Consider the following 25,276-nt stretch of genomic DNA (forward strand, 5'->3'; position numbering starts at 1 on the left):
GAGTGGGAGATCCGGCACCGAACCAGTCAAAGTCCTTCCTTAGGATAATGTAGCAAAGTGTAGGTCGCCGGAGTGCTATTGTGTTGGTTGAGAGAATCCAAATGTTTTGAGGGCCGGACTGACTTTGCCAAGACTTCCATCCACACAAGAAATTTCACCCATTCAGACAATTGGGACTTGCATTCACGAGAGCCAAGGCAATCTTCAGCACGACCTCCCTCTCTTGATCCATTTCTTCGCTCCTCTCTCCCTCCCGGTCTAACTACAGAGAGAGATATGGCGGCCCCCACAAATACCCTCCTCATTGAGGGTACCTTCTCTGAGCTTGCGGAGGAGTTGGCTCACTATGTCGACACCATCCGCAAAACTCAAACCGAGGGCTCTATCCACGCGGAAATCGCCCCCGCACTCGACAAGTTACGCGAACAGGAGCAGTCGGAGGAGGAGCCCAAGCCAGCCCAGCAACAGCAGATCTTAAAGGAAAGAGATGAGGTGTTGAAGAAGTTGGTTGTCGCATCTGCAGCGCTGAATGCGGCGCCTGAGAAAGGTGGGTTCATGAACTCCAAATTTAAGGGTTCATTGCGGTTGTCCGCTTGATATATATATATATACAAATGTTCCCCGTTGTTTCGTCCCCGTTGTAGTCCATGGCTGACTTAGCTGCTCTCTGGCTTTTTTGCACAGAAATCACCGCCGCATATAACCTCGTCATTCACCTTGTCCGCCAGTCCTCCAACCCGGGCATGTTCTTGCCTCGAATTTGCGCTTTTCTCGCCAAACCATTCCCCTCGTCCCCTCAGCATGGACCGTCTATTGCCCTCTCCATCCTCAGCACCATCTTTAATACCCTTGCACCCTCCGATAACAGCAGATATCATGTCTTCCTTGCCATTTTGGCCGTTATCCGCACCACCTCCTCTGTCATGGCGTTCGAGGCTCTTAAGACTCAACTTAGGAACCAGCTCTCCAGTTGGATTGCGACGTGGAATCTTGATGAAGAAGATGTGGAAAAGTTGCATTTGGCTGTTGCAGATGCGGCAAAGAAGGCCGGTGATGAGGAGATGTCGTACAACCATGTTATCCTAGCATTACAGGCCATCCCACCTTCGGAGGCGTCGTCGAACGAAGCCCGTGAGTTGGCTGTGCGGGCCTTGATCTCGGCTCTCACTTATCCGTTTGTGTTCGACTTTACTCCTTTGACTTCAAGCGATGCTATTCAGAACCTACGATCGGCGGAGCCTTCTTTGTTCGAACTCCTCGAGATATTCGCTTCTGATACGCTCGACGCTTACGAAGAGTTTATCAAATCTACACCTCTCTCGTCCATGCACAACCTTGCAGAGTCTGCTGAGATTTTGCAGAACAAGATGCGAGTTCTTACGCTTGCTAGTCTGGCTGCATCGACTCCTTCTCGCTCATTACCGTATGACTCGATTTCTAACGCTCTCCGAATTCCACGTGAGGACGTTGAGAAATGGGTCATTGACACGATCCGTGCCGGCCTTGTGGAGGGCAAGTTGAGTCAGCTGAAAGGCGAATTCCTCGTTCACAGAGCGACATACCGTGTCTTCGGTGAAAGGCAGTGGGCTGAGGTTCAGGGACGATTGATGGTCTGGCGAAGAAGTTTGGAGAATGTGCTTGGTGTCATTCATTCAGAAAAGGAGAAGTTTGTTCGGGAGGGTATTGCGGCAGCCAACGCCGCCGCCGAGTCTGGCCGGGAAGGCGGTGCTCGGGGAGGTGCAGGGGAAAGAAGACGGGGAGGTGGTGGTCACCAGGGACCTCGGGAGGTTGATTTAGTTGGCGGCGACTAAAAAGGGATGGCGATATCACTGGCGTTCTTGTGTTCCGACTTTCGTTTTTATTTTATTTTCTCGCTGGTTACGTCTCTGCTATGCTTTATGTCTTCCCCATTTTAGTAATTTCTTTCCCGGATGCGACGAGATAGATAAGGACGTGAACACGAATACATTATGCAATGGCCATGGCAGCATGAGCGCCGTGCAACCTCTTGACTGCAGCCTCAAGGATACATGCGGAAGATATTCGCTGATACGATTATCTTATCTGATCTAGGGCTCAACCCTACCACAACCCATATTGGTAAAGCGCTGTGTCTCTTACACCCCAGACTTCAGCGCTAGTTCCAAAGCGGTAAGGCTCTCGCTAACGAATCCATTTGCTTACCTAATACACCACCACACAAGCGCAGCGAAACCAAGCCGAAGCTCACAGCGACAATTCTCCTCGCTCTCCGTATCGCCAGCGAACGACCTCAGACGCGACAACCAAACCCCCCCGTTTCTTGCGACCGCCTTAGCCTTTTTTCCCTGAGGAAGGAAAAAGACAATCCGAATCTCTTCAAGATGACTCACGAGTCCGTGTTTTACAGCCGGCCAAGAAACTACGGCAAGGGCAGCCGTCAGTGGTATGCAATATACCTACCCACCTTTCTCTGTGTTGATTTTGGGAACGAATTGTTTGGAAGATGAGGAGTGAAGCTGCTGTTTGCAAATTTGTGTAAACCGTCGGTTTTCGGAGGAGCAAGCGGAATTGAAGGTTGGATGAAGAAATGGTTACAGAAGGCTAATGGGGGTGTTTAATGTAGCCGTGTTTGCGCCCACAAGGCTGGTTTGATCCGCAAGTACGGTCTGCTTGTCTGCCGTCAGGTATGAAGCGAATACCCTCTGTTTTTACATTTATACGAGGAAAGAGATACTGACATTTTGAGTTGTAGTGCTTCAGAGAGAAGTCGCAAGATATCGGTTTCGTGAAGGTATATAGGATTACACCTCCTTGGCTCTCAACGCCGTTTTAATTACCCTGTTGGAAATGGTTGAAGATGTTGACCGAATTCCCCTGATAGTACCGATAAACGCCCTCACCCCCCGCGCCGCGCCAGCACCCCTCAATTCTTCCGTATCGTTTGAAAGCCGTCTTTCGCCCTATCCCTGTGATATGATCCGCTCGAACTCCTTATCCCAAATGCGAGATGCGGTGGATATTGTTGATGGCGAGAAAATGGCAGGATTTGGATATGTCCATCGCTGGCTACCAAGAAAAAGGAAAAAAGGAGAACGTATTGCAAGGCGGCAAGATATTGAGGGGTGGACAAGACAACAACTTCCTTTATTCCCTCCACCATGTCGACATCAAACTTTTTTACGTCACCCTTTTGAGCATGGTGTTCTGCATGACCTTTTTCATGTTGCGTATGATACATACTTTATGGGTTTAAAGAAATAAAGATGGTCAATTTGAGCAACATTTGTGCACCCGTGAGAAAATTCTACCTTCATTTCTGTATAATCATGTCTGGGGTTCTTCTCGGCCTGGGGGTTGGGAAAAAGACCGCGCCCAAAGGCATGCAGTTGAATTGGAGAGTAATAAGAGTACGCGCAAAATTTGCTGTAACCAGGGAGTAAAATTAACGCCAACAACAATGAAGTTTATAGGTGCCCTGTCAAATAGCAATCACAATATTAGGCCTGGAATGCAGCTGCCAGGAAATATCTATATCTACCAAGAGAAGCCAAATGCGAGTGAAGAGTGAAGTATAGCCACAGCCGAGTCCTAATTCTCTTGCACAGGCCGGATCCCCCGCGCCTCAATCTCCCTCTTGATCCCGCTGTACACCTCATCTACAGATCCAACAGAGGAAACACTCATGACCTTGCCCTCTTTCGTATAATGATCGACCACAGGCATGCTCTGGTCCACAAAGACCCGGAAGCGCTTACGGATCGAGTCGATGTTATCGTCTGAACGACCACTTGTCTCCCCGCGCTTCAGCAGGCGGTTGAGCATGATTTCTTCCGGGCACGAGAGAAACAAAGTAGCCATTGATGGGACTACAGTCTCTTCGAAAAAGATCGCCTGGTCCATTTTGCGCGGGAAGCCATCGATCAGGAACCGTGATGGTATGCCGGGGATAAGCTGGTTCTGCGCCTTTTTCTCCGCGAGAATGTCGGCCATTGCGTTGGAAAGTAGAGCGACGGTGATTTCCATGGGCACGATGAGACCCTCACGAATATAGTTCCGGATCAGTTCGCCGTATTGGCTCTCTTCACGGTTTTGCTCTGCGCGCAGGAGATCGCCCGCCGACAGGTGGGAGAACCCATATTCCCGGACGAGGTTGGCGGACTGGGTTCCTTTTCCACTGCCCGGACCGCCGAGGACGAATATCACCGACACGTCTTTTTCTGAGAATCTAGGAGTGGTGTTGTTCGAAGTTAATGGAGGGGTTAGTTCGGGCGCGACGGTCAACGGAGCGGGAGCGGGAGCAAGAGTGACTACGGGCTCGGAGGCCGTAGAGTTTTCAGTTTGGCTCGACATCCTTAGGTCTGCGCGATCTCACTAGGAGCACGTATGACCCCGAGCTGAGTAATAGAAGGACGACTATAGGGAAGATCTTGAATTCGGACTTTTGCTGGTGTTGCGCGTTGGGCTTGGGGTGAGGGGCAGGGGCGGAATAGGGGCGGATGGATGACAACAGCGGTGTTTTCCGTGGCGTCTGTAGGACGGAACGAGGAGAAGAAGTGCGACGTGAGGCCTGGACTAGCCGGGCTGTACTGGCGAAGACTCGAGGCAGAGAGAGTGGCATTCCTAGACCCTTTTATCAGCTCGGAATCTCTGTGAACCAAGTGACGTCGCGAATGGGACCTTTTCTTTTTTTTTTTTTTTTTTTTTTTTTTCTGGGAGAGGGAGGCAGCTGTCCCAAACGGGTTAGTTAACTAACAACGGGAGCCGTCCGTTCGGAGCACATCCCGATTTCAACGTTACTCCCCATAAATGAGAGGCCAGAGAAGAGAGAATGCAGAACGAGAAAAGTTGCTTCTATTAGATTTGAATAATGGCTAATTTTGCAGTGTCAAAGCTAGCATGGGCTAGTTACAGTTTCAATTTCCATATCCATCTAAGAATTCCCCCTAATGTCTTGTCCATATTTTTAAATGCATCGTGAATTTTCGCATGATTTCCCAGCCGATCAGCTTCGCTGCTGGATTTCTGTGGATGACACATGATACACTGGAGCATCCTCGCCGTCAAACGGTAAGCCGTCCTAACTGGTCATCCAGTTCGATGGCGCGTGTAACCCCAGTGGCCATTTCATGCTGACGACCCCTTACGGGTGATCCGCATTGTGGACACACGGCCTCCTCTATTGGCGTTTCGCACTCTCCAATCGTGAACGGATGACCATTTTCGCAGTAATACCAATGGCCGGTGTCCCGAAACTCGGCCGCCATCGCTGCGTACGCTGAAGCCCGTCCCTTATTAGTGACAGGAATATAAAATGTCGATTTGCGCAACATCTCGTCCATGTCTGATATCTCGGCCAGTAGCCCAACCGTCTGTCCTGGAAATCGGTGGCACATACTCCTGGCCTGCTGCAGATGCACCCTGGCTTCGGCTACAAGCTCCTTGGAACCTTTATTTTTTCCACATTCCAGTGCAGTGCATTGGGCCCAGAAAATGCGTCCTTCAACAACAATGGCCGGCCACGTTCTCCGCTGAGATTCTTCGATTAGCTTTTCACAGCATCTTCTACTGATGCTGGAATCGCCACTGATTTTGCCTGTTCCCGCCTCTCGTACGGTTATATTCAAAAACTGGCAAATAATAGAATAGTCGCATCGAAGCAAGAGTGCAGTAGCTAAAGGACGGTGACGCACTTGAAGGAGGGTGGGGCCTCCCTTTAATTCAGTGGCTATTCCACGAGCGCGTGTATGCGCTGGAATGGTTGCTCGGATTCATCAACCTTCGCGAGAAATTGCCATATTCTTCGACAAAGCCTCAGAACCTTGTGGTGTCTTTCGTCTGGCAACACAATTTTGGCGATTTTGCTTATCTGTTCACGACCTGGATCTTTTAGCTGGAGTGTTATTGTGTCGGTCCCTGCAGGAACTTGCTCGTTCTTTTCGCTATTCCGGAGTTTTAGTTGAACATTAACCATTTCATCTACCAATGGAAGGAAACTTTCATGCGCCCACGCGATGAACTTTTTCGTCGCTTCATCAATCCATTGTCGTTTGAGAATCCGGGCGTATCTGCGAATATCGGCAAAGAGGCCACGGCAAACGGGACAGCATTTATACTCAGTTTCAGATAATGGTGCGGAAGGCTTCAAGTGCCACCCTGTCTGCCACAATGGTTTTTGTCCCATCATTGTCCAATAAACAGCTCCGAGTAGCAGCCTGATTTTCCCAATTGACTGCTTCCACCTTTCTTCTCTCTTGCCTTTCTCTTTTTCATGATTTCTCTGTTCTCTCTTTCTGGCTCCTGGTGCACCCCTCGCCCACAGAGCAGCTGGCAATCATCCCAAAGCTACAGTGCTAGAGTGGCAGCTGGGACGGTATGTCCTGGTGTGAGGCTCATATCCTTCCATCTAGTGCCACCTTCCTCCACCAAGGCTCTTTCCCAGGCTCCCGCTCTCATTCCTTGACCAATTACCGCATCCATTGTGGTTCCAGTATGCACCTGCAAGTCCAGCCAGAGAGCAGTGTCGTGAAACACAGGCAGGACATGTGAGCCTTGGAAATTGTGATGATCAAACATGATTGGCACAAGGCACCAGATATCAATCCCCAGAACATGTTTTTGAGGGGATGGACATGTCAGCATCCTCTAGCAAATTTGAGGAACAGAGGAATTCTCCCCATCACCATTGCTGGTGAGGAGCAACATGACAAGTGCATCAATGCACTGAGACTCACTATAAAAGAGCCAACAGATCTGCCCCAGAATTGCTAGCACCTCACAGCCAAACTTTCTCATTCACACACCCTCCAATCTCTATCCCTTGGCCTCAATCCCTGCTTCCGTCCTGGTTTCTCAATTATCTCCACTTCCAGAATCCATTTTCATGAAATATCCCATTTTCTGCCCAGATAAATCCTTCTTTTCATGTGAATTTTTTGCCATGGGTCCCTTCTTGCCTCAAATTATTTCTCTTGCACAAATCTCTCCATTTACAGTCTTCAGTGGCCAGCTGTTCTCCCCCCCCCAAAAAAAATAAATAAATAAATAAAATAAAAATCTATTATGATTCTCCCTGCAGTGCTCGGCCAATCTCCGCACATCATCTTTTTGCAAGATTGCTAACTGAAGTTTGCATGCTATTCAGCACCAACAACATCTAGTTATGTATGCCATCAGCATCCCAATCTTAACTACAAGAGACCGTCATTCAATGCATCAATCTTGGAAAGCTCCAAGAATAATTCATTGTCTCCTCACAGTCTGGCATTGGGAACCTCAAATTTACATCCAGTCTTGATCCACAATTTCCAGGAAATTGCTGATATTCTGGTTCAGATGTCTTTTCTTAAGAACGCTGCAGAGACCAATCCAGCTTTACCCAGTATAAGCAACTTGAATAAAAGCTTAGAAGAATTTCTCTGACTCTCAGTTCTCTAGCACAACATTTCCATTGATCCAGTAATTCTTGCCAATGACAGGCCTTAAATGCCTGCAATCTACACCAGTCTATTCAGCAAGATATAATGCAATATTCTTGAAGACAAGCCGTTTATATTCTGAATCTTCTCTGTCTATATTCTATAACACACCCAACTATCTGCTTCTTGAGAGATCTAGCAGCTGAAATAGTAGTGCTCAAACAGAGACCAACTTTTATATTCAGAGTTCTTAATAATTATACCTCTTCTGCTGCAGTACTGAGACCAATACTCTTGCTCTAGTGATATGGATGAAGTCTTCAGTGATGACCAGTCCAAGAGTCTTAAATAAGAGATGAAGTGATTAGAGAAAGAACAGACTATAGGATAGTTCTGTGTTGTCTCTATGCTGTCTATCAAAGAATAAACTTTTTATCACTCTTCACGCGACCCCGCTGTCGGCAAGCGCGCCCTCGACAAGCAAAAGCTTCTCGTCATCTTTTAATCTCTGCTGCTTGATAAATATCTGCAGTGTCTTTCTTGACTGCTTGAAGATGCCTTGGCAAGCTGCATGTCTAACTCTAATGAGATTGCACAGTCAGTGGTTTGCTCAGATTTCTGTGATAAGATTGAGCAAACTTGATATGGGCACTGAGACAGAAGTAAGAACCATAGAGACAAGCTGTGGTGATGATCTGCTGAAGAAGATGCTCATCTTCTGAGCATGATGGAGAAGTGCTGGCCCTGGTCAGAGATTGAGAGCTGTTTCCCAGAGAGGACAGACTTGGCGCTGCAGTAGCAGCAGTCACCACTTCAAAGGAACAAGAACGAGGCACTTTCAGCCAAGTCTACCGCGGGGACACCGGCTTCGGCGGTTGTGATATAATACATGTTGTACGCGACAAGATAATCTAATCCGGATAATGGGCGGCTGTTACTAACACGCCGTCGAGCCCGGATAGTTGGCGCATGGGGCGCCCACTGATGTAGCATGGAACGGCTCGGCCGGCCAAAGACTACACTTGTCTATTTTACCACACTAGATTCTATAGCGATTTTCTGGAGCGTCTAGTTTGCCAGTGTGCAAGAAAAGGTGCCCTGAAGGAATGCCGTCAGCAGCCATGGTCGCAGATACAGTGACGCCTAAAATGCCAAACTCACCCAGAGTCCGTCATCCACCCAGGATGGAACCTGGCTCTCGCCACTAACCATTCCGATGTCACATTCTCGGTATCATACTCGGGACCGCCCTCTCCCTTAGCGTTCCGGTACTGGCGGCCACACTTTTGCGGGTTGCCACGATGTACATCAATCCACCGCGGACAGATATAAACCTTTTCTTTCCTCTTTAACTGTGGAACAATCTGCCAATCCCCCACGCTGGTTTGTCCCTGTATGTTGGGCTCTACCGTGTCTTGTATCCGTGTTAAAACACGCCAACGGACGCACTTGTAGTAACATTTGTCCTCTAGCCATGAAATCAGCAGAGGGCATTGGAAGTACCTGGCCTCCTCAAGCAACCTCATGTATAAACTGTAGTTATGACCTTTCCGCTGACAGAATGCAAGCGGGAAAACGCCTCGACGAAGGTACTGAAGAACGTATTCAAATACACTGCCATCCGCATCAACGAAGATGGAGCCGTCCTCCTCTTTGCTCACCGGCCACTTCCCAGAAAACAAGGTTGCGAAGTACCTGCTTCGCTCTACGAGCGATTCGATTGTAGTGTAGAATTGGCGATCACCCACTTGAAGGGTGATCTGCTCCGACTCGCCGACATCCGCCGAAGAAACCTGGCTTGGTGTGTCGGGCATCAGGGTGACTGCACCTTGCGTACAGTATCAAACAAAGGGCGCTATAATCAATTCCCAACACCGTGAATCATCGAATAGTATGGCAATGTTCGCTAACAAATAAGTCAGAGCATAGGATAGGGGAATCTAGAGGAAAGGGAGTCAAGTCTACCATGAGACAATGCCCGCTCTTTGGTTCTGGGTTGTTCTCAGGACTCATGCAAAGAGCTTTAATCACATCACCAGTGAAGCCGGAAGAAACAAGAACAGGCGCTCCAGTTGCCTTTAACTTGTTGATAATGTGGGCTGTCCGATCGCCAGTCAGAAATTTGCTTCTCGCACAGATTACAGTACTAACTTAATGGTAGATGGGCCTCATACCAAGCTATGGAGAGATTTCACGAACGATTTTTCGCCAGTTGAAGTTTTAGGTGCATCAAACAAATTGTGATTCCTTCTTTCGCATTGATGTCATAATTGTATGGAGTACAGAGTATTGTAAGCCGAAATTATTATTATTATTAGTTAATATGATACATCAGAGATGGTCAGAAAGTAACAATTCCAGGTAAACTGATATTAAGCTAATTATTTGATGATAAAAGAGAAATTGATGTTGCGTGTCAAGTCTTGCCAAAATCATCTTGATACCAGCCTGACACTGCAACGGATGAAAGAGCTGATTCAAAGCTGGTGCCCTAAAGCCAGCTCACGATCATGGCGGTTGCTGCACGGCGCAAATCCTCAACGCATCACAATTCCACCCATTTATCAACCACTAGCGCCGGGAACCAAATCACTGACTTCGCGAGCCCACAGCTAATCAGCTGGCGGTCTTGACCGCTGGCTCGAGGAAACACCGTGCGCGCCGTGCTGATTGGGCGAAACAAAGTTCTAGCGTGTGATCGCCATGCAGCAACCCCGGCCATTCACCTGCATTGCGCTCGCGACCACCCATGCCCGCTGCAGACTGGTTCTTCAGCAACCTCGCTGATGCCAGAGTGCGATGTCCAATCACACTGGCCTGGTGCTTGTTCGGGATGGCGGTCTGGCGCTGTGATTCGCTGGACAGGGGGTTCAGTTCTAACCGCCCGGATGAATGCAAAACGAGGGCCTCTGTCCATGGCCGTCCCCGCTCATCACTGCCTCCTTTCCCAAGGGGCCCCTTAGTGGGCGTCGCACTCTTCACACTGTTTGCCCTCAAGCCCGGGCTGGCCTCGACAAGGCCGCTCGCTGTGCTTCTTAATGCGGGAGTGGGACAATGCGATCATGAACCGGCGCACCTAGCCTGAGATCCTCCCTTCCTCCAATCAGATGGGCCCTGTCCTTTTTTCATGACAGCCTGCGGTTCGGACGTCAAGCACATCTCTCTCCAATTTGTCAATCCGTTGCCGCCGACCTCTTATTGTCTTCTTGTGAACTTGGTTCACCCTCTCCCCCCTCTTCCCGGCGCGTGCAGGATATCTTTGTTCTGTTCGGACCTTTTTACCCGAGCATTTCCCCAGCTTCTTCTGTCTTCTCATTTCATAGTTACGTGAGCCGGCCTCGCAGTTATCAGGCGGTCTTCACCTGCTTTCTTACTTTCTGGAGTCTCCCTCAGGCATATTGACCTGATCATCGCGGATCGAGCGCCTAGCCAAACTTCTCACCCCAAGAAAGCCTGTCTCCTTCTCAGCGGTTAACAAAAGTTGTATTCCTGACTTGCAAATACAGTGAGTGAGTGGCGCTTCCCTACTTTCCTGCTAGAGGGTGTCATGGAAATTCCTACCAGAGGATTCCCTGCGTCTTTCCCAGTATGAATCTCCTTTTGATTCGAATGGGCCTAACCTCTGACTTCTTTAGTTCATTGTTGCTCTTTTATGATTCTGGGAGCTGGTTCTCTTAGAAAGCAAGCGGCGCTAGAACTACCTACCAGCCAGCAAAGCCAACAACTCCTCTGCAAAGATATACCCTTCTTGCCATGTCGAACTCACATCTCGGCGGCGACGTTTCCGAGGATTCGTTTGAACCGGTGTCACCAATTGATATCGTCCAGCCAAAGCGGAAGTCCGTCGGTTTCGGTCCCGCAAAGACTATAGACATCCAAGACACGCATTCGTCTCGGGGAACCCCAAGCCCGCCAAGTTTAAACTCTCCGCGCACACCTAGGTTTACTGAAGCTACTTCTGTGGATTCTCCCGTCGGGTCATCATCTCGATCACCATTTGCGGACCCACCAACTGGGGGGGAATCAAGCTCCGAGCCCAACGTCTCTGACCTGGGGTTTGGTTACGTCGCTGACAACAGGCCTTCCAACCATGCTTCCGGCCCTGGTGCAGGCCTCAGGTCCAATCCTCCAAATTCTCCTCTAAAAAGCGCTCTAAAGACCCCGGGAACACCGGGTCGTCTCGTAAATCCGCTTAGTCCCACTTTCAAGGAGGAACAGATTTTAGAGTACCATGAAAAGGAAACGGAAGAGGAGAATGCCAAAGATATTGTACGTTGTCACCCTTCTGACCCCTGGACGCATAACTATACAGCCTTCTTGGAACCCGGTTGCTAATTAACCGACCAGAAAGTAAAAACCCGGGTCAGAATAGCAAAATTCCTGCTTCGTGGTGTCAACTTTTCGTGCAGCTTGATTATTCTAGCATTGCTAGCCCACAGCTTCGTCATCTTCAACTCCACAAGGAATCTTGCGTCCAGGAACAGCTTTACGCCCTGGGCCCCGAATACGAACCCTTGGCCTCAGATTGTCATCCTCGTTATCGCGTCTATTTCTCTCTTCTTATGTGTAGGAGTTTTTATAGCCTACTGTCGCGGTGGCCATCGTCGAGCTGAAAAGATAGGCGTATATTATACTGTATTTGGAGCCTGCTTTTTCGCCTTTACCATCGTTATGTGGGTTGTAGCCGCAGCCATCCTGCAGAATAGCAAGCAAAGCGGCAATGACAAGGATTTGTGGGGTTGGGCCTGTAAAGAGAATCTTCGAAGTGAACTTTATTCGGATATCGTTGACTATGCACTTGTGTGTCGCCTACAGGTATGTTGCACATTCGTTTAATCGAGATTTGGCTACTTTCAAAACTGACACCAAACTAGGATTGGGTACTGGTATGCATTGTCATTGAAGTTGTCGTTGACACGATTACCGTTGCGATTTATGCGGTTGTCTTCTATCGTTTCTGGACCAAACATAAGCTACGAAAGTCTATGTATGCGCGAGACAAGGCTCGGTCTGACCTCTACCTTGCAAATCTTCGCTCTCAGACAGCTCCAAACACACCGGGCTATCCTCTCAGTCCTGGCTCAATGCACTTCCCCAAAGCCACAATCGACGCTTACTCTGCGGCGGAAAACGGAGAGCAATGTAAACCTCAGTTCGCAACCCAATTCACGCCTACTTCAAATCAACCGTTCCAGCTCCAACCTCCTCCAATCCGTGTGCAGGCGCCTACGCGTGAGAGTTCCCCAACTGATGGCGAACCCCCGACGTCCCCCGGACTCGTCCAGATCGTGAATGAGCATGTGGGCCCCGCACCGGGAGAAAAACAATATGGTTCTGTACCAATTCCGGAATCATATTCGAGCCCCATTAACAGTCCAACTTTCATGCCCCAGTCCTCAACGCAGCAGATCCAAAGAGGCCAAGAAAATGACGAACACAAACCAGGGACTGCCATGACGGCAGAACACGCTGTACAGTCTCGAAGCCAATAGTTATGTTCATTGATTAAGATACCAGAACCCCGCTTGCATGATATCCCCATTGATTCCTTGATTGCGTCGAGCAAAGACAAACATTCGTTTCCGATTGGACGATTGGAAGCTTTTCGGCACATCTGTGACACTGACCTACTTTTCCCTAATTTTACTTTTGGCTAGGCTTCTCCCCCCCAGTTATATACCAATTCTATCTATTGTACTTAATTTCTTACAATTTCTTTCATATTTTGTGGCTCATAGTTGTTGATGTATGTTAATGATATGCGAAATGCCAGAAGACAAAGTCTTAAAACCAGTAAAGCTTGTAATATTGTAATGGCAATGCAGTAGGTTTGGCTAGCCTTTCACAATTGAATCTGATTTTTGTTTACGCTCTTACATGTTACGGATATGCACCATTGCCTTTTAAAGGAGTTACAGACCACACCACAGCCCAACAGCTTAGGAGATAGAAGTATCCATTGATTGACAAGTTATATACCTTGAACCAAAAACCAGTATATTATTACCTGGCAGAGTGACATATGCAACACCATCCTCAATGGACACTCCGAACAACCAAAGTTTACAAGAAGAAACGGCCGTGAGCCATCCCAACCCACCCTACACCTCCACCGAACCGATGAACATAAAAAAAGAAAAGTGGGCGCGCCTCTCCATAACAGGGTAAACGCACCCATGCTATCTTCCGGGCGGTATTATACCTCGCCCTCAATCACCGCACCTGCGTCTTTGCTGACAAAAATCTCTTCCAACCTCCCGTCCCAATTTCCTTCAAATCCACCTTTATTTTCAAGAACCAATCCTTTTTCATTCGCCAAATGGAGCAAGCAGATGAAGCAATATGACGTACTGATATCACGCATAGCTTGCTCAGGATAAGATCCTTTTAAGCCATTCATAATATCTGTAAAACGTAGGTTTTCGTTTAGCTCACTTGTTGCTTGGGAACTAGATTGATCCGGGGATCTAGGATTGAGATTAGCAGCTGGAGTACTTGGCTCCGGTATGGGTTTCGAAGGAGCTGCTGTGACCGCAGCTGAAGGAGAAGCTGAACTAAATGACGAGGATGCAATCAACCGATTCCCCATGCCTTTCCACATCACTTCTTTCAACCGCCGTACATCGACTTTCTTCGCCACGCGAGCATAAGCAACATAGTCCGGACGGACACGCCGACCGCCTTGTGTCACTAGCTGGGAGCCAAATCCTCCACCTAAGACGGTACCAGGAGTAGTCACGCTGTTGAGCAGGGCACTTATGCCCGAAAGTCCTCCGGTCCCACCTACAGAGGCCCCTTGGGGAGCGTTTGGATCCATAGGAGGTGAGAACGCTTCCCTGGCATCCGCAAACGGTAGATTGTCATCGTCGTCTTCCCCTCCCATAGGTAATCCGTGAGGGAAGGCTAGTCCGTCATCATCGGCAAAGAAATCAGCATCGTATGTGCCGGTAGGGCCGGCACAGTCGTCCGTGTTGGCTTGATCCATTCCCGGCTTTTGCGTTGCCCAGAATGCCTCGTCAATTTCACCGTTGTTTGGCGAGGAGAAGCCATTTTGGGGGCGGTTATTATTTTGCCGGGACCTATTTCTCGCATGGAAACCCATTCTTGCCTTTGGCTTCAAGAACAATCGTAGCAAATTTCGAGAGTTGAAATGCTTGTCGTCCGGTAAAAGATTCCGCCCTTTGGTTTTCCACTGCGACTTTGGTAAGGAGATGACAGAATTGGAACTTGTTTGAGTGTAGATCATTTCTGCAACAGCAGGATCGAGAGGCAACGAAAAATTGATTTCAAACGGCTCCTTTTCTTTCCGTTGCCGTGGAGCCGAATTTGAATTTGACGCCGCTGTCTCCTTTATTCTTCGAATCTTCCAGTGTTCCGGACCGGCCCAATCCTTTCGCAAAGCGTTGTCAAAATAGCTTAGAATATTTTCATGATCTCGATTCGCAGGCTGATGCGATAGCGAAATTTTATAGGGATCGTCTTCTGTAGAATCCAGAACGCCACCTAACGTATCATTATTATCCCCATCACCGGCATCCACACGGTGAACCTGTAGCATCGGTTCGAGTGCAGCTTCCCTTGCCCAAGCTTCACCACCCTCGCCAAATCCAGCGTCTTCACCAATATCAAAGCCCGAAACGGTCCCATCGTCATCGTCAAACCCAATGGCAATGTCATCATCCAGCATTATACCGGATGCTTCTCTTAGGCCTTGTTCTGGCTGGGGGTTGTCTTGGCGCCAATCCTCTGGAGCGCGCAGGAATGGGATGTCCAGTGTTGCGCTTTCATCTCCGAAATCGAGGTTTTTCAGTGACGGGCAGATATCCTGCTCGGCGAGGATATCCAGGTCTGGGAAGAATTTATTTGCCAATGGACCCAAATCAATCTCGACAATTTCGTCCATGGAATTGGCCGTTTGAGGCCTCGGTGTCGGGGATTTTGATCCTTCTGGTTCTGTGGTCTGTTCTCGGTCTTCTCCGGCAGCGGCAGCATCATCAACATCGTCGCTACTATCAAACACAATCCTCCCACGGCTATCAATTGAAAGGTGATTCAAAAGCAATCCTTTGGCACCCCCTTCATCGAAGTCCGCAGAGGCCTTTTTAAACAGAGGATCCACTGCAAATTCTAGTTCAAACTTCTTTAACTGTATAGAAGCAAAGGATGGAGCCAAGGTGGCCTCATGCGATCGGGCAACCTAGGAAACACGTTAGAGATCGCTTCGGTGCTGGGGCTCGGACGTATGCTGTTTTTACCTTCTTTCGCGTTTTCCTTCTAACACCGTCTTCACCTGTCTCTTCCTCTTCCTCCTCTCCGTCTTCATCAATGGCCTCTTCATTTTGATGTCTTCTTTTGTTGGTGTTATTCGATTCCGCTAAACCGCTCAACAATTTGCCGGTTTCGGTCGCAACACTATCGACTCGACTAGTATAAATTTTAACGCAGCCATCAAGGGTGCAACTAGCTTTCTGAAAATTCACACCATCTCCTTCTTTCAAAAGAGACATATCATGGAAGTAATCGATCAAGGCAAAATTCCACGAATTCGTAGCGTTGATCTTGTTATCTGTGGCCATCTTCATCCATTCTTCAAAATTGGCGAGGATTGGGACACGTTTCATGGGTGTCACCGCTCTCCCAAGGGCATCAACATCGCTTTCTCGTCCGCGCATCGAAGCGCGAGGCGTACGGGGACTGGCAGAGGCTCCTTCGTAATTCATCCTTCGTGGAGGCATGGGGGTTTTGACGGCAGCTTTGATTTGGTTCATCTGCATATCATGCAGTGCCTGGCGGGACTGGAGGCGGGCAACCTTTTCACCCGCATCATCGTTTAGGGGGATTCTGGATAAGATGGCTCGGGTTAGCGAATGTGTCATATCCGATATCTGCGGCAGATATTTTGCCTTCTTTCCCAGGCTCAAGGTTGCGCTTTCCTTCCCTTACGAAGGACACACGGCCACCTAGGAAACTTACTTTACATACTTCATGGTGGTAGATTTATGAGGTGTGGTATCGTGCCTGGAGCTGCCACGACGGCCATGCTGGCTCTTTGTGGGTGGGTTGACGACTCGAGGCATGGTGGGATGGGATGCACGGAGTTCGGCGGATCTCGAGCAGTTAACTGTCAGAATGATATGAATTCAAGTAGGATAAATTAACAGCCCTGTCCATAGACCGCTACAACATGCCGAGTAAAGCATGCAAACCGCCCAAGTCCTGTCGTCGTCGGTGGATGCGTTTTGTTGTTGTTGGTCGTCGCGGCGTTCCAGACTGAGTATCAGCAAAACATACGGCCGGCGAAACTCACCGTCTGCGCGTTTCGTTCAAGACTCTCCATACGGGGTACGGCGTAATGTAACTCCGGAACGCCCCTGTTTCCACCTAGCTAATTACATATTACAGTATTACCCCGGACAGTCATGTGTAATGCGAGCCACAGAACCTCTCATATCTTGGAAAGAACTGCACCGCCCCACCCGTCCGAGGTCGGGAGTGGCTTAGCCGCCAAGATCATTCAGGCAGAACTCAATGCAGCCCAGTGATTGGCTGAGCTAAGCACCGTTGCGCTGTTGTTGATGATCTCAAACAGGGCAAACAGATGCAACGTCGCCTCCAGCAAACGTCAGACAGACCAGCATGAAGGGGTGCAAGTGGCCGTTGATCTGAATTGTTTTTGCATCAAAACCCACTTGATCTCTTCCGTTGCAGCCATGGGATGAACTTGGACTTGGCCTTTTGAACCCGTCTCTTAAATTCTGTTTCTCGCGCAGAGCGTTTTTCTTTTCCCCCACACCAGGATGCAGCCAGAATGGAGGGCCCTTGGAATTCCGCGTCCATTGCACCCCCGAGAACCCGACGCCGACATTCTGCCCGCCCTTTCTACCTTGTGTTGACGGTGATCCTAGTCCTCGCCACTGCAACCCTCTTCATACCTTCCTCGATCAATGCAGGTGGTTCTGCAAAACTATCAAAAATACAGAGAAGATGGGAACTAGAGCCTGCAGCATTGCTGAACGATGAACATGATGTATGGCATGAATCGAGTTGTGGATACTATTCAAGAGCCAGGCTAACCTAAATTTCGATAGAGGTGTCGCCTCGTTCACAAGGCCCAGGACAAATGTGCGTTCGTCCTCGCGAACTGTGACGACCACGAAGTCGGGCTCCTGTCCTATCTCCAGCTATATTACTGCAGACTCCCGCAGACGAAACCCTTGGCATTCGTTATCATAGCTCTATGGCTGTCCCTTCTTTTTAGTACCATTGGGATTGCCGCCAGTGATTTCCTTTGCGTGAACCTCAGTACCATAGCAAGTATCCTCGGAATGAGCGAGAGCTTGACTGGCGTGACTTTTCTGGCCTTTGGGAATGGCAGTCCTGACGTTTTTTCCACCTTCGCGGCTATGAGCTCGAACAGCGGCAGCTTGGCTATCGGTGAATTGATCGGAGCCGCTGGCTTCATTTCAGCCGTTGTGGCGGGCTCGATGGCTTTGGTAAGACCCTTTAGAGTGGCGCGACGGAGTTTCGTCCGTGACATCGCATTCTTCACATGTGCGGCCACGGTCAGTTTGGTATTCATAGCGGATGGCAAGCTCTATATATGGGAATGTGTCCTGATGATCGGTTTTTACATCTTCTATGTGGTGACCGTTGTGACGTGGCATTGGTATCTGGGTCGTCAAAGACAGAAACGTGAAAGAGACTTAATGGCCAGGGCGCACTTCCATATACCTCAGAATCAGGAATTGGATATTCAAGAAGTGCCGGAAGACGAAGACGCCCCTATGGCGGCAGCGCAACGCTCACTTCTTGGGCCATCTGAAGAAGATTTCAATGCATTGGAGAGATCCGAAGTTCCACGCTGGAAGGTCGAAGATGAGGATGATGACGAGACGCGAGATCGATGCCTTGCGGAATTGCAGGGAAACATGCGCGTTAGCAGGGCTCCTGCTGGACAGAGAGGAGCCGCAATGGGCCCGATCCGTCCAAGCTTAGTCGGCGCATTGGAATTTAGATCCGTTCTCTCCTCTCTTCGACGGTCGCAGAGTTTTCAGTCCGGTCGGATTCGCTTACAAAGGTACTCTGACGATCCTGGTTATCCGCAGACTCTCCCTGACACCTTAAATCCTCCAACGCCATATGTCCACGGTCGAGCACGAGCTGTCTCGGCGAACCCTCCCGTCCGGGTTCATTTACATGGTACCCAGCAAGGCGGAACCGCGTCGGAAAGAGCTTCACCTATCGCATCGCGCCGACTAGGTTATCACTCCCCCACATCTGCAGGCCGAGATCATCTGCTTTTCGCATCACCTACCTCATCAGGATACCCCTCAAGATCTCAAAGCCCACTACCGGGAGAGCGAAGTGAGACACCCAATTTCCTGGCCCCCCCGGAAGGGCTCTTTCGGCCTCCGAATTATCACAGTGAAAGGGGAGACGCACACGGCAGGGAGAGTCCTATTCCAGCGTCCCCACTCTCTCCGCATGCAAACCCACCAAATATGACTTCAACAAGTGGCGCCTGGTCTACAGGCTCTCACAGCCCTACCGTTTCATTTCCGCCATATCAAGACGACGATGCTGCTTCGGATCGTTCTCGAATCCCTAGCGTTAGGTTGTCTCTAGAAAGGCGGTCTGCTGGATCGGTGTGTACGTCAGAACAGTATATTCACAGCCATCATGAAGAAAGACCGTTGGCATGGTGGCCATATCGTTATATGCCTCCACCTTATCTCCTAATGTCTACGCTGTTCCCAACTCTGGTTGGTTGGAGAGAAAAGTCAATCTGGGAACAGTTCCTGGGAATCACTGCTGCTCCGAGCGTATTTTTTTTGACAATTACATTGCCAGTTGTTGAACTTCCAGAAGCGGAATCGGAAGACGAATACATACCTGTGCTCGCCTCGCCGTTATTATTACCGAGCGAGAATCCTAGGATAGAGAGCCCAGACTTGTATCCTATCGATTCCATCGAGGGTGATACTGAAACTCGCCTCGATCCGCCTATGTTAAATGGCCCGCAAAGCGATGATAACGACTCCGAAGACCGACGACCAAAGCTTCTTCTGCAAGTACATTCATGTCATCGACAAGACTCCGAAGCCCCCGTTTTGCCTGCTCAACTGGAACAGGGCCCTTCAGTTCCCAAGCCATGGAATCGCTGGCTTCTTACTCTCCAACTCATCACCTCACCTTTCTTCATCACGTTGACTGCCTGGGTTAACCTTGACTCAGATATGAACGGACGAAACCTGCTTATACCTGGGCTTGTCTCCCTGCTCGTATCCGCCCTCCTCCTCACCTTCCTAATATTCACAACTACACCCACAACGAAGCAACTTCCTACTCGTGCTCGCCCATTTGTAGCCTTTCTCGGCTTCTTGGTATCCATCGCTTGGATTTCCACTCTCGCGACGGAGGTCGTGAATGTGTTGAAATCCATTGGTGTTATTCTCAGCATCAGCGACTCTTTGCTCGGACTTACTGTCTTTGCTGTCGGGAACTCCCTTGGCGACCTTGTCGCCGATGTCACTGTCGCTAGATTGGGATACCCTGTGATGGCCCTCAGCGCATGCTTCGGAGGACCTATGCTCAATATCCTTATTGGCATCGGTGTTGGTGGGTTATATATGACCCTCAGCCCGAATCAACCGTCAAGCACTTTCTCACCTACTCCTTCCGGCTTGAATGCACTCATAGCACGAACTATATCAGCCTCTCGGGAGCCATATCGTATCTCTGTTTCGAAGAGTTTACTCGTCAGTGGCGCGATGCTGTTGGCTACGCTCCTGGGCCTGCTCATCGTTGTACCGCTTAATGGCTGGAGGATGGACCGGAAAATCGGACTAGGCTTGGTGATGCTGTGGTGTGTCAGTACACTCTCTAATGTAATTGTTGAGATATTTTCATGACTCGCGCTCTTGGTTTAATTCTTTGGTATATACATGTATTCAGAAATTGAGACCGATCCGGAATAAGACCATGAAAGCGTCATCATCCGTAAACCAGAAGTTCCAACATCCCGAAAATACAATGATATGTAGAGGCGCAAGATAGCCAAATATGGAAAAAGAAACAAAGATACTATGCCTTCTGACTAAACATAATACACAATTCAACCTCAAACTCGAGCAAAGTTCCACTTATTTAAGCTTCTTATGTATATAGCTACAATACCCTCCCTGCCGTAGCTACGCCGCTCCTATCCTTTGTTACAACCTTTCTTAGACCTTTTCCAGCTTTAATATCCGCAAGCAAAGCACCACGCCCGGCTTCTCGTCCCGGAGGACCTGGCGCAGGACCTGGTGGGGCGGGAGGTGGTGGGCCCGGTGGCGGAGGCGGGGCTCCGCCTGGAGGGGGCGGAGCATCGCCAGGGGGTGGCGGTGGCGGAGGCGGAGGCGGAGGTGCGCCCGTGGATGCTTCCATGCCTGGCATTGGCGGTGGGGGTGGCGGCGGAATAGATGGAGGTGTATAGAATCCTGCGTCATCAGGAGCCGCGGGAGACATATCAGCGATTTCGCGTTCAGCTTCAATTTCAGGAGAATGGTCGGCTTCTGGTGCCGGCGGCGGAGGTGGAGGTGTTACTACGGCGTTTTGCACCGGTGATTGTGCTTTGGACTCCGTCTTCTCGTCCATAGCGCTTAACGGTCGCGGAGGAGCCATCGTTCCAAAGAGGATGCTTGCCAGTTGCTTAGCACTACCACCCGCAACGCGATCGTCATCTTCATCTGATTCATTTTCTGATTCTGCAGCAGACCAGTCATCTTCTTCGGGGCGGACGCGGGATTTACGTTCAAGTGGTCCGGGCACTGTTGCATCTGTTGTGAAAGCAGATTTGGAGGTGCTTTCCTGCTGCGCTAGGCGATGGAAGGGGTTAGTCGATTGCATTTCATGAGTGGGTTGGGCTGCAGAAGGTGCACTCTGTTGACTAAGTTGACGGAAATAGGGATTCCTAGACTCGGTCTCTGGTGGTAACGTTTGCTTCACCGGTTCGGGGGTCTCCACGGGGCTGGGAAGTGTAGGCGACGGTTCTCGTGCCACATCTTGGTCAGGTTCCTGTATCGCCGGAACTGGGAGGGCAGCGGCCGGGGGCGATGGCTGGGGGAATGGCGCTGGCAAAGCCTGGCTCTGAGTAGGGGTGCTGGTCTGAGGGGTAATTTCAATTGGGCCCTCGTCATCTGACGAAGATTCTTCTTCGCCCATGTTCTCGAGCTGGCGTTGGAGTTCTCGTTCTCTAGCCTGGGCGGCTTCAAGTTCTGCACGTTGCGCCGCAAGCCGAGCCTCTTTTTCTTTAGCTTCCTTCTCGGCCTGCTGCTTACGGCGTTTCTCCTCTTGCTTTTTGATCTTGCCCTGTCGGACTTGTTCCTCCAGAGCTCGAAGTCGAGCTTGAGCGGCCTCTTTCTCACGTGCAAGCTCTTCTTCCTGCCGCTTAGCTTCGTCCCTATCAAGCCGAGTTAGCATGGATATGAGATATTTTTGGCTGTGTAATTAATTTAACTTACTCGAGTTGTTTACGCTCTGCCTCCTGGGCTTCCTGTTCCTGTTTAAGAACTCTTTCTTTCTCCTCTTGCTCTGCTCTCGCCCTGCTGGCAACAACAGAATCCTCCGCTTTCTTAGCTTCGACGCTTTCAGTGACATCAGTTCTGACCTTTCGCGACGGAGGTGGTGGCGGTTTCTTAGATGAGGGCTTGGGCGGAGGTGATGTCACCGGGGACTTTTCCTGAGCCAGTCGCTTCTGTCTCTCCGCTTCACGTTTCGCATCTTCTTCTTCGGCACGTCGGCGTCGCTCTTCCTTTTCCCGCTTTTCTCGTTCCTGGCGCTCCGGGAATGATTCACTAGCATCAGAACTAGGTCTCAAACCCGCAGCAGCCATCCGTTCGGCAATGCGCTTCTGTGCACGCTCTCGTGCAGATGCAACCCGCTCTTCATGAGACAAGCCTGCGAATGAAGGTGATGCCGACGCGGATCGAAGGGGAGATGTTCCTCTCCGGCCATCGTCATTCACCGGACTTCGATTACGAGCTTGAGGCTGCAAATAAGAAGAATTATCGGCCCTCATTGCGCGTTCCCTATAAATAGTCAGGCAAAAAAGGAAAATTTTACCTCGAAAAGACACAAAGTGTTAGCAAAAAGGTTACGTACTCTTCTTTGCGAACCTTGGCTGTTCTACGATTCCGCTGAAGGTCAAAGATGAAGTCTCTAATCTGATCTTCAACGCCAAGCGCTTCTTCCCAGCGTCGCCTTTCATGATCGCGCGTGGAGTTCTCATCCTGATCTCTTAGGCTATCCTCAAGGCTCTGGGAGAACTCCTTCACGCTTTCTTCGACGTCTCGAGTCATAGCATCGTGCCGCTCCCGTTCGGCTGCAACGGTCGCCTTTTCTTCTTCGAGTCGTCGCGCGGCAGATCCGTCGTCGGCCTGTGGGGCTGGTCGACCCGCGAGCTCGGCGGCTCTAGCCTGCATTCTTGCGCGTGCGCGAGCTTTAATGCGATCTGCTTCTGTAACCGCGCCACCGGGACCTGTGCCAATGATCTCCATGGCTGCACCTGGGTGCAATTTTGCATCTTTCAACCGGAAAAGCTCTAACTTGCTGTCGGCGATTGAGCGCTCCAGTTTCCGAACATTGGACGCCAATTCTGGTAATTGATCCTGGAATGCTTGGAGTTGGCGCCTCAAAGCACGTCGTTCTGCACCTGAGTCAGCATTCCGGAAGGCAGCCTTCGGATCCGTGTCGATGTCATCCTGAACACGTCTAATGCGTTCCATGAGGGATTCTGCTTCCTTTCTATCACGTCTATTGAGCACCTCGTCCTCTTCCGCGCGGTTTTCGTCTCTAAAATCCGTTGCATCTAGCATGATCTGTGTCTCACGGATCTTCTTCTTTAGTTGCTCGACAGACAGATCATTGTCAACCTTTTCCGCGGGAGTAGACGAGGGCGAAGGAGATGGAGTACCCCCAGCTCGGCGACGTGCACTTGACTTGTATGCTACTACATCATCGTCATTATTCTTAAAAACAGTTGCATCCTTTCTCCCAAATCCTGGGGACGCGGACCCGGTGCGAAAAGAGTGGGTCTTAAGGTAACTGACGCCGGTTTTCTGTGGTTGAAGGAATGCACCTGAAACCTTGCGCTGCTCCGCATCCTGAGACAGCATAGACTTTACAGCGCCAATTGAATCGTCAAGGTTGCGTGTCGATGGAGGAATTAACTCAGGAGGTAGGCGATTGGGAATGGGGTATCCATTTAGCTTTCTGTAAATCAAATGCATAGCGACGGCAAACTCGTCCATATTCAGACGACCTCTATTATGGGGATCGGAGAGTGTCCATATACGCTCAAGGTCTTGACGGTCTAGGCCACTCTGTCCCATGATTTCGATGGCCACATCTCCGCCAATGAAGCCCTTATTAAGCCCATCCCACGCCCGGAATAACTGGTCATAAATCTTCTTTTCATCTTTTGTGACAGCCCACGGAATAGTGGCGTTACCGGCAAGGCCCGCAGTAGTATATCCTCCTTCCCTGCCAGGTTGAGGCATCAACCTCTGCTTCAATGCTTCAATATTTGGTAAACCGGTGGCTGGTGCATTGACAAAGCCCCATTGACCCGGTATCCCTGTCGGTTGCGCGGCTAAGGGAGGAGCGCCGGTCTGCGAGGGCGACAAACTGGATCCAAATCCTGCGGGCATTGGTGGCATGGGGGGCCGTGGACCGGTGTACCCAGTCGCCTGAGGATTAGGCTGGAGCCCAGTTGCCTGTGGTCTAAGAGAAGCATTTTGTCCAGGAAACCCCGTGGGTTGCGGGGCCACAATTGAGGGCGGCTGAAACCCGGTTGCCTGGTTATAGAAGCCCGTGGGTTGAGCTGTTAGCTGGGACAGAAGCTGTGAATTCGAAGGCTGCTGCGGCTGCGGCTGTTGGGGGGCTGGTGGTGCGGACGTATTTTGCATCAAGGGTTGATCAAAATTAGGAACATTTGTTTTCGGGGCGACGGGCGGATTGTCGTCCGGGACAGCGAAGGAAATGATATCGACCATGCTAGAAACCTCATTCTTAACTCGGTCCGGAAGGGAAGGGGGAAGTTCACGGCCAGTCAACCGCAAATTGCACAGGTACATAGCCAATGCAAATTCTGGGAAAAGAAGATGGCCCGATTTTGTGGTGTCGGATAGAACCCAGATCTTTGATAGCTCGCTTCCAGGCAACTTGGAGCGCAAGAGGAGGTCCCTGGCTGTTTCTCCGTCCATTGATTGAGAATCCCCAACTGCCGACTTAAAAAGCTGCTCAAACTTAGCTTGATCCTGAGCTGTAATGAAAGAAAGTCGCTGAGTCGGGATCTTTGAAGGCGCATGGTGAGGGTTGACGCCCGTTGTTGGGCTGGATATGGTCTGGAAGGAGTTTGCGATCTGTGAAGATGTCTGGCCGGGAAGACGGGCAGGCAATGGAGGCGCCGGTGTGGACTGCTGTTGCGTTGTTTGTGACTGTTGTTGCTGTGGTTGGAAAGGTTGATTCTGCGGAGGATAGCCTGTCATCTGCGGAGGCTGGGCCTGGAAGGACGACTGCTGAAATGGCCCTCTAGGAAATCCAGTGGGCTGGGGCTGCATCGGCTGCATCTGCCCGCCAGCGAATCCCGTCGGTTGGGGCATAAAGCCGGTTTGCTGCTGCTGTTGTTGAAAGCCGGTATACTGCTGTTGCGGCTGGCCATATTGCTGTTGGCCAGGGCGGGCGGCATTGGGGTTAAGAAAAGAATTCGATGAGGAATACATGGCGATTAATGAAACATCGAAAAGGCAAAAGGAAATTCAACAAAAAAGAAAAGAAAAAAAAAAAAAAAGGAAAAAGAAACAAAGAGCAGGATGTACGAGGGCGTGGATGTGCCTTGC

General features: G+C 50.1%; 9 protein-coding genes across 9 annotated transcripts; 3 read left to right on the plus strand and 6 right to left on the minus strand.

Annotated features, from left to right (window-relative positions):
• The first annotated feature begins 186 nt into the window (after nucleotides 1-186).
• Nucleotides 187-2,013, plus strand: D8B26_008308 (uncharacterized protein). The gene is made up of 2 exons (XM_003068075.2): nucleotides 187-547; nucleotides 685-2,013. The coding sequence occupies exons 1-2, from the start codon at nucleotides 277-279 to the stop codon at nucleotides 1,809-1,811; spliced, it is 1,398 nt and encodes a 465-aa protein (XP_003068121.1). The 5' UTR covers nucleotides 187-276; the 3' UTR covers nucleotides 1,812-2,013.
• Nucleotides 2,014-3,324: 1,311 nt separating this feature from the next.
• D8B26_008309 (uncharacterized protein) lies at nucleotides 3,325-4,578 on the minus strand. Its single transcript, XM_003068077.2, has one exon. The coding sequence runs from the start codon at nucleotides 4,330-4,332 to the stop codon at nucleotides 3,571-3,573; it is 762 nt and encodes a 253-aa protein (XP_003068123.1). The 5' UTR covers nucleotides 4,333-4,578; the 3' UTR covers nucleotides 3,325-3,570.
• A 464-nt stretch (nucleotides 4,579-5,042) lies between these two features.
• Nucleotides 5,043-5,246, minus strand: D8B26_008310 (uncharacterized protein; the record flags this gene model as incomplete). The annotated part of the gene is made up of 1 exon (XM_066125811.1): nucleotides 5,043-5,246. The coding sequence occupies one exon, from the start codon at nucleotides 5,244-5,246 to the stop codon at nucleotides 5,043-5,045; it is 204 nt and encodes a 67-aa protein (XP_065981895.1).
• Nucleotides 5,247-5,707: 461 nt separating this feature from the next.
• Nucleotides 5,708-6,166, minus strand: D8B26_008311 (uncharacterized protein; the record flags this gene model as incomplete). Its single annotated transcript, XM_066125812.1, has 1 exon — nucleotides 5,708-6,166. One exon carries the CDS (start codon nucleotides 6,164-6,166, stop codon nucleotides 5,708-5,710), a length of 459 nt encoding a protein of 152 aa, XP_065981896.1.
• A 2,220-nt stretch (nucleotides 6,167-8,386) lies between these two features.
• On the minus strand, nucleotides 8,387-9,487 carry D8B26_008312 (uncharacterized protein). The gene is made up of 3 exons (XM_066125813.1): nucleotides 9,363-9,487; nucleotides 8,559-9,303; nucleotides 8,387-8,495 (listed from the first exon to the last, which is right to left on the minus strand). The coding sequence occupies exons 2-3, from the start codon at nucleotides 9,209-9,211 to the stop codon at nucleotides 8,444-8,446; spliced, it is 705 nt and encodes a 234-aa protein (XP_065981897.1). The 5' UTR covers nucleotides 9,212-9,303; nucleotides 9,363-9,487; the 3' UTR covers nucleotides 8,387-8,443.
• A 1,562-nt stretch (nucleotides 9,488-11,049) lies between these two features.
• Nucleotides 11,050-13,192, plus strand: D8B26_008313 (uncharacterized protein). Its single transcript, XM_003068078.2, has 3 exons — nucleotides 11,050-11,666; nucleotides 11,745-12,212; nucleotides 12,272-13,192. The coding sequence occupies exons 1-3, from the start codon at nucleotides 11,151-11,153 to the stop codon at nucleotides 12,887-12,889; spliced, it is 1,602 nt and encodes a 533-aa protein (XP_003068124.1). The 5' UTR covers nucleotides 11,050-11,150; the 3' UTR covers nucleotides 12,890-13,192.
• Nucleotides 13,193-13,371: 179 nt separating this feature from the next.
• D8B26_008314 (uncharacterized protein) lies at nucleotides 13,372-16,474 on the minus strand (the record flags this gene model as incomplete). Its single annotated transcript, XM_066125814.1, has 3 exons — nucleotides 13,372-15,594; nucleotides 15,653-16,238; nucleotides 16,371-16,474. 3 exons carry the CDS (start codon nucleotides 16,472-16,474, stop codon nucleotides 13,594-13,596), a joined length of 2,691 nt encoding a protein of 896 aa, XP_065981898.1. The 3' UTR covers nucleotides 13,372-13,593.
• A 568-nt stretch (nucleotides 16,475-17,042) lies between these two features.
• Nucleotides 17,043-20,426, plus strand: D8B26_008315 (uncharacterized protein). The gene is made up of 2 exons (XM_003068080.2): nucleotides 17,043-17,424; nucleotides 17,486-20,426. The coding sequence occupies exons 1-2, from the start codon at nucleotides 17,206-17,208 to the stop codon at nucleotides 20,306-20,308; spliced, it is 3,042 nt and encodes a 1,013-aa protein (XP_003068126.1). The 5' UTR covers nucleotides 17,043-17,205; the 3' UTR covers nucleotides 20,309-20,426.
• Nucleotides 20,406-25,234, minus strand: PAN1 (actin organization and endocytosis protein). The gene is made up of 3 exons (XM_003068081.2): nucleotides 22,539-25,234; nucleotides 21,899-22,465; nucleotides 20,406-21,837 (listed from the first exon to the last, which is right to left on the minus strand). Exons 1-3 carry the CDS (start codon nucleotides 25,157-25,159, stop codon nucleotides 20,565-20,567), a joined length of 4,461 nt encoding a protein of 1,486 aa, XP_003068127.2. The 5' UTR covers nucleotides 25,160-25,234; the 3' UTR covers nucleotides 20,406-20,564.
• Nucleotides 25,235-25,276: the final 42 nt, after the last annotated feature.

The sequence above is a fragment of the Coccidioides posadasii genome, chromosome 5 (genome assembly GCF_018416015.2).
Source record: "Coccidioides posadasii str. Silveira chromosome 5, complete sequence".
Lineage (NCBI taxonomy): Eukaryota > Fungi > Ascomycota > Eurotiomycetes > Onygenales > Onygenaceae > Coccidioides > Coccidioides posadasii.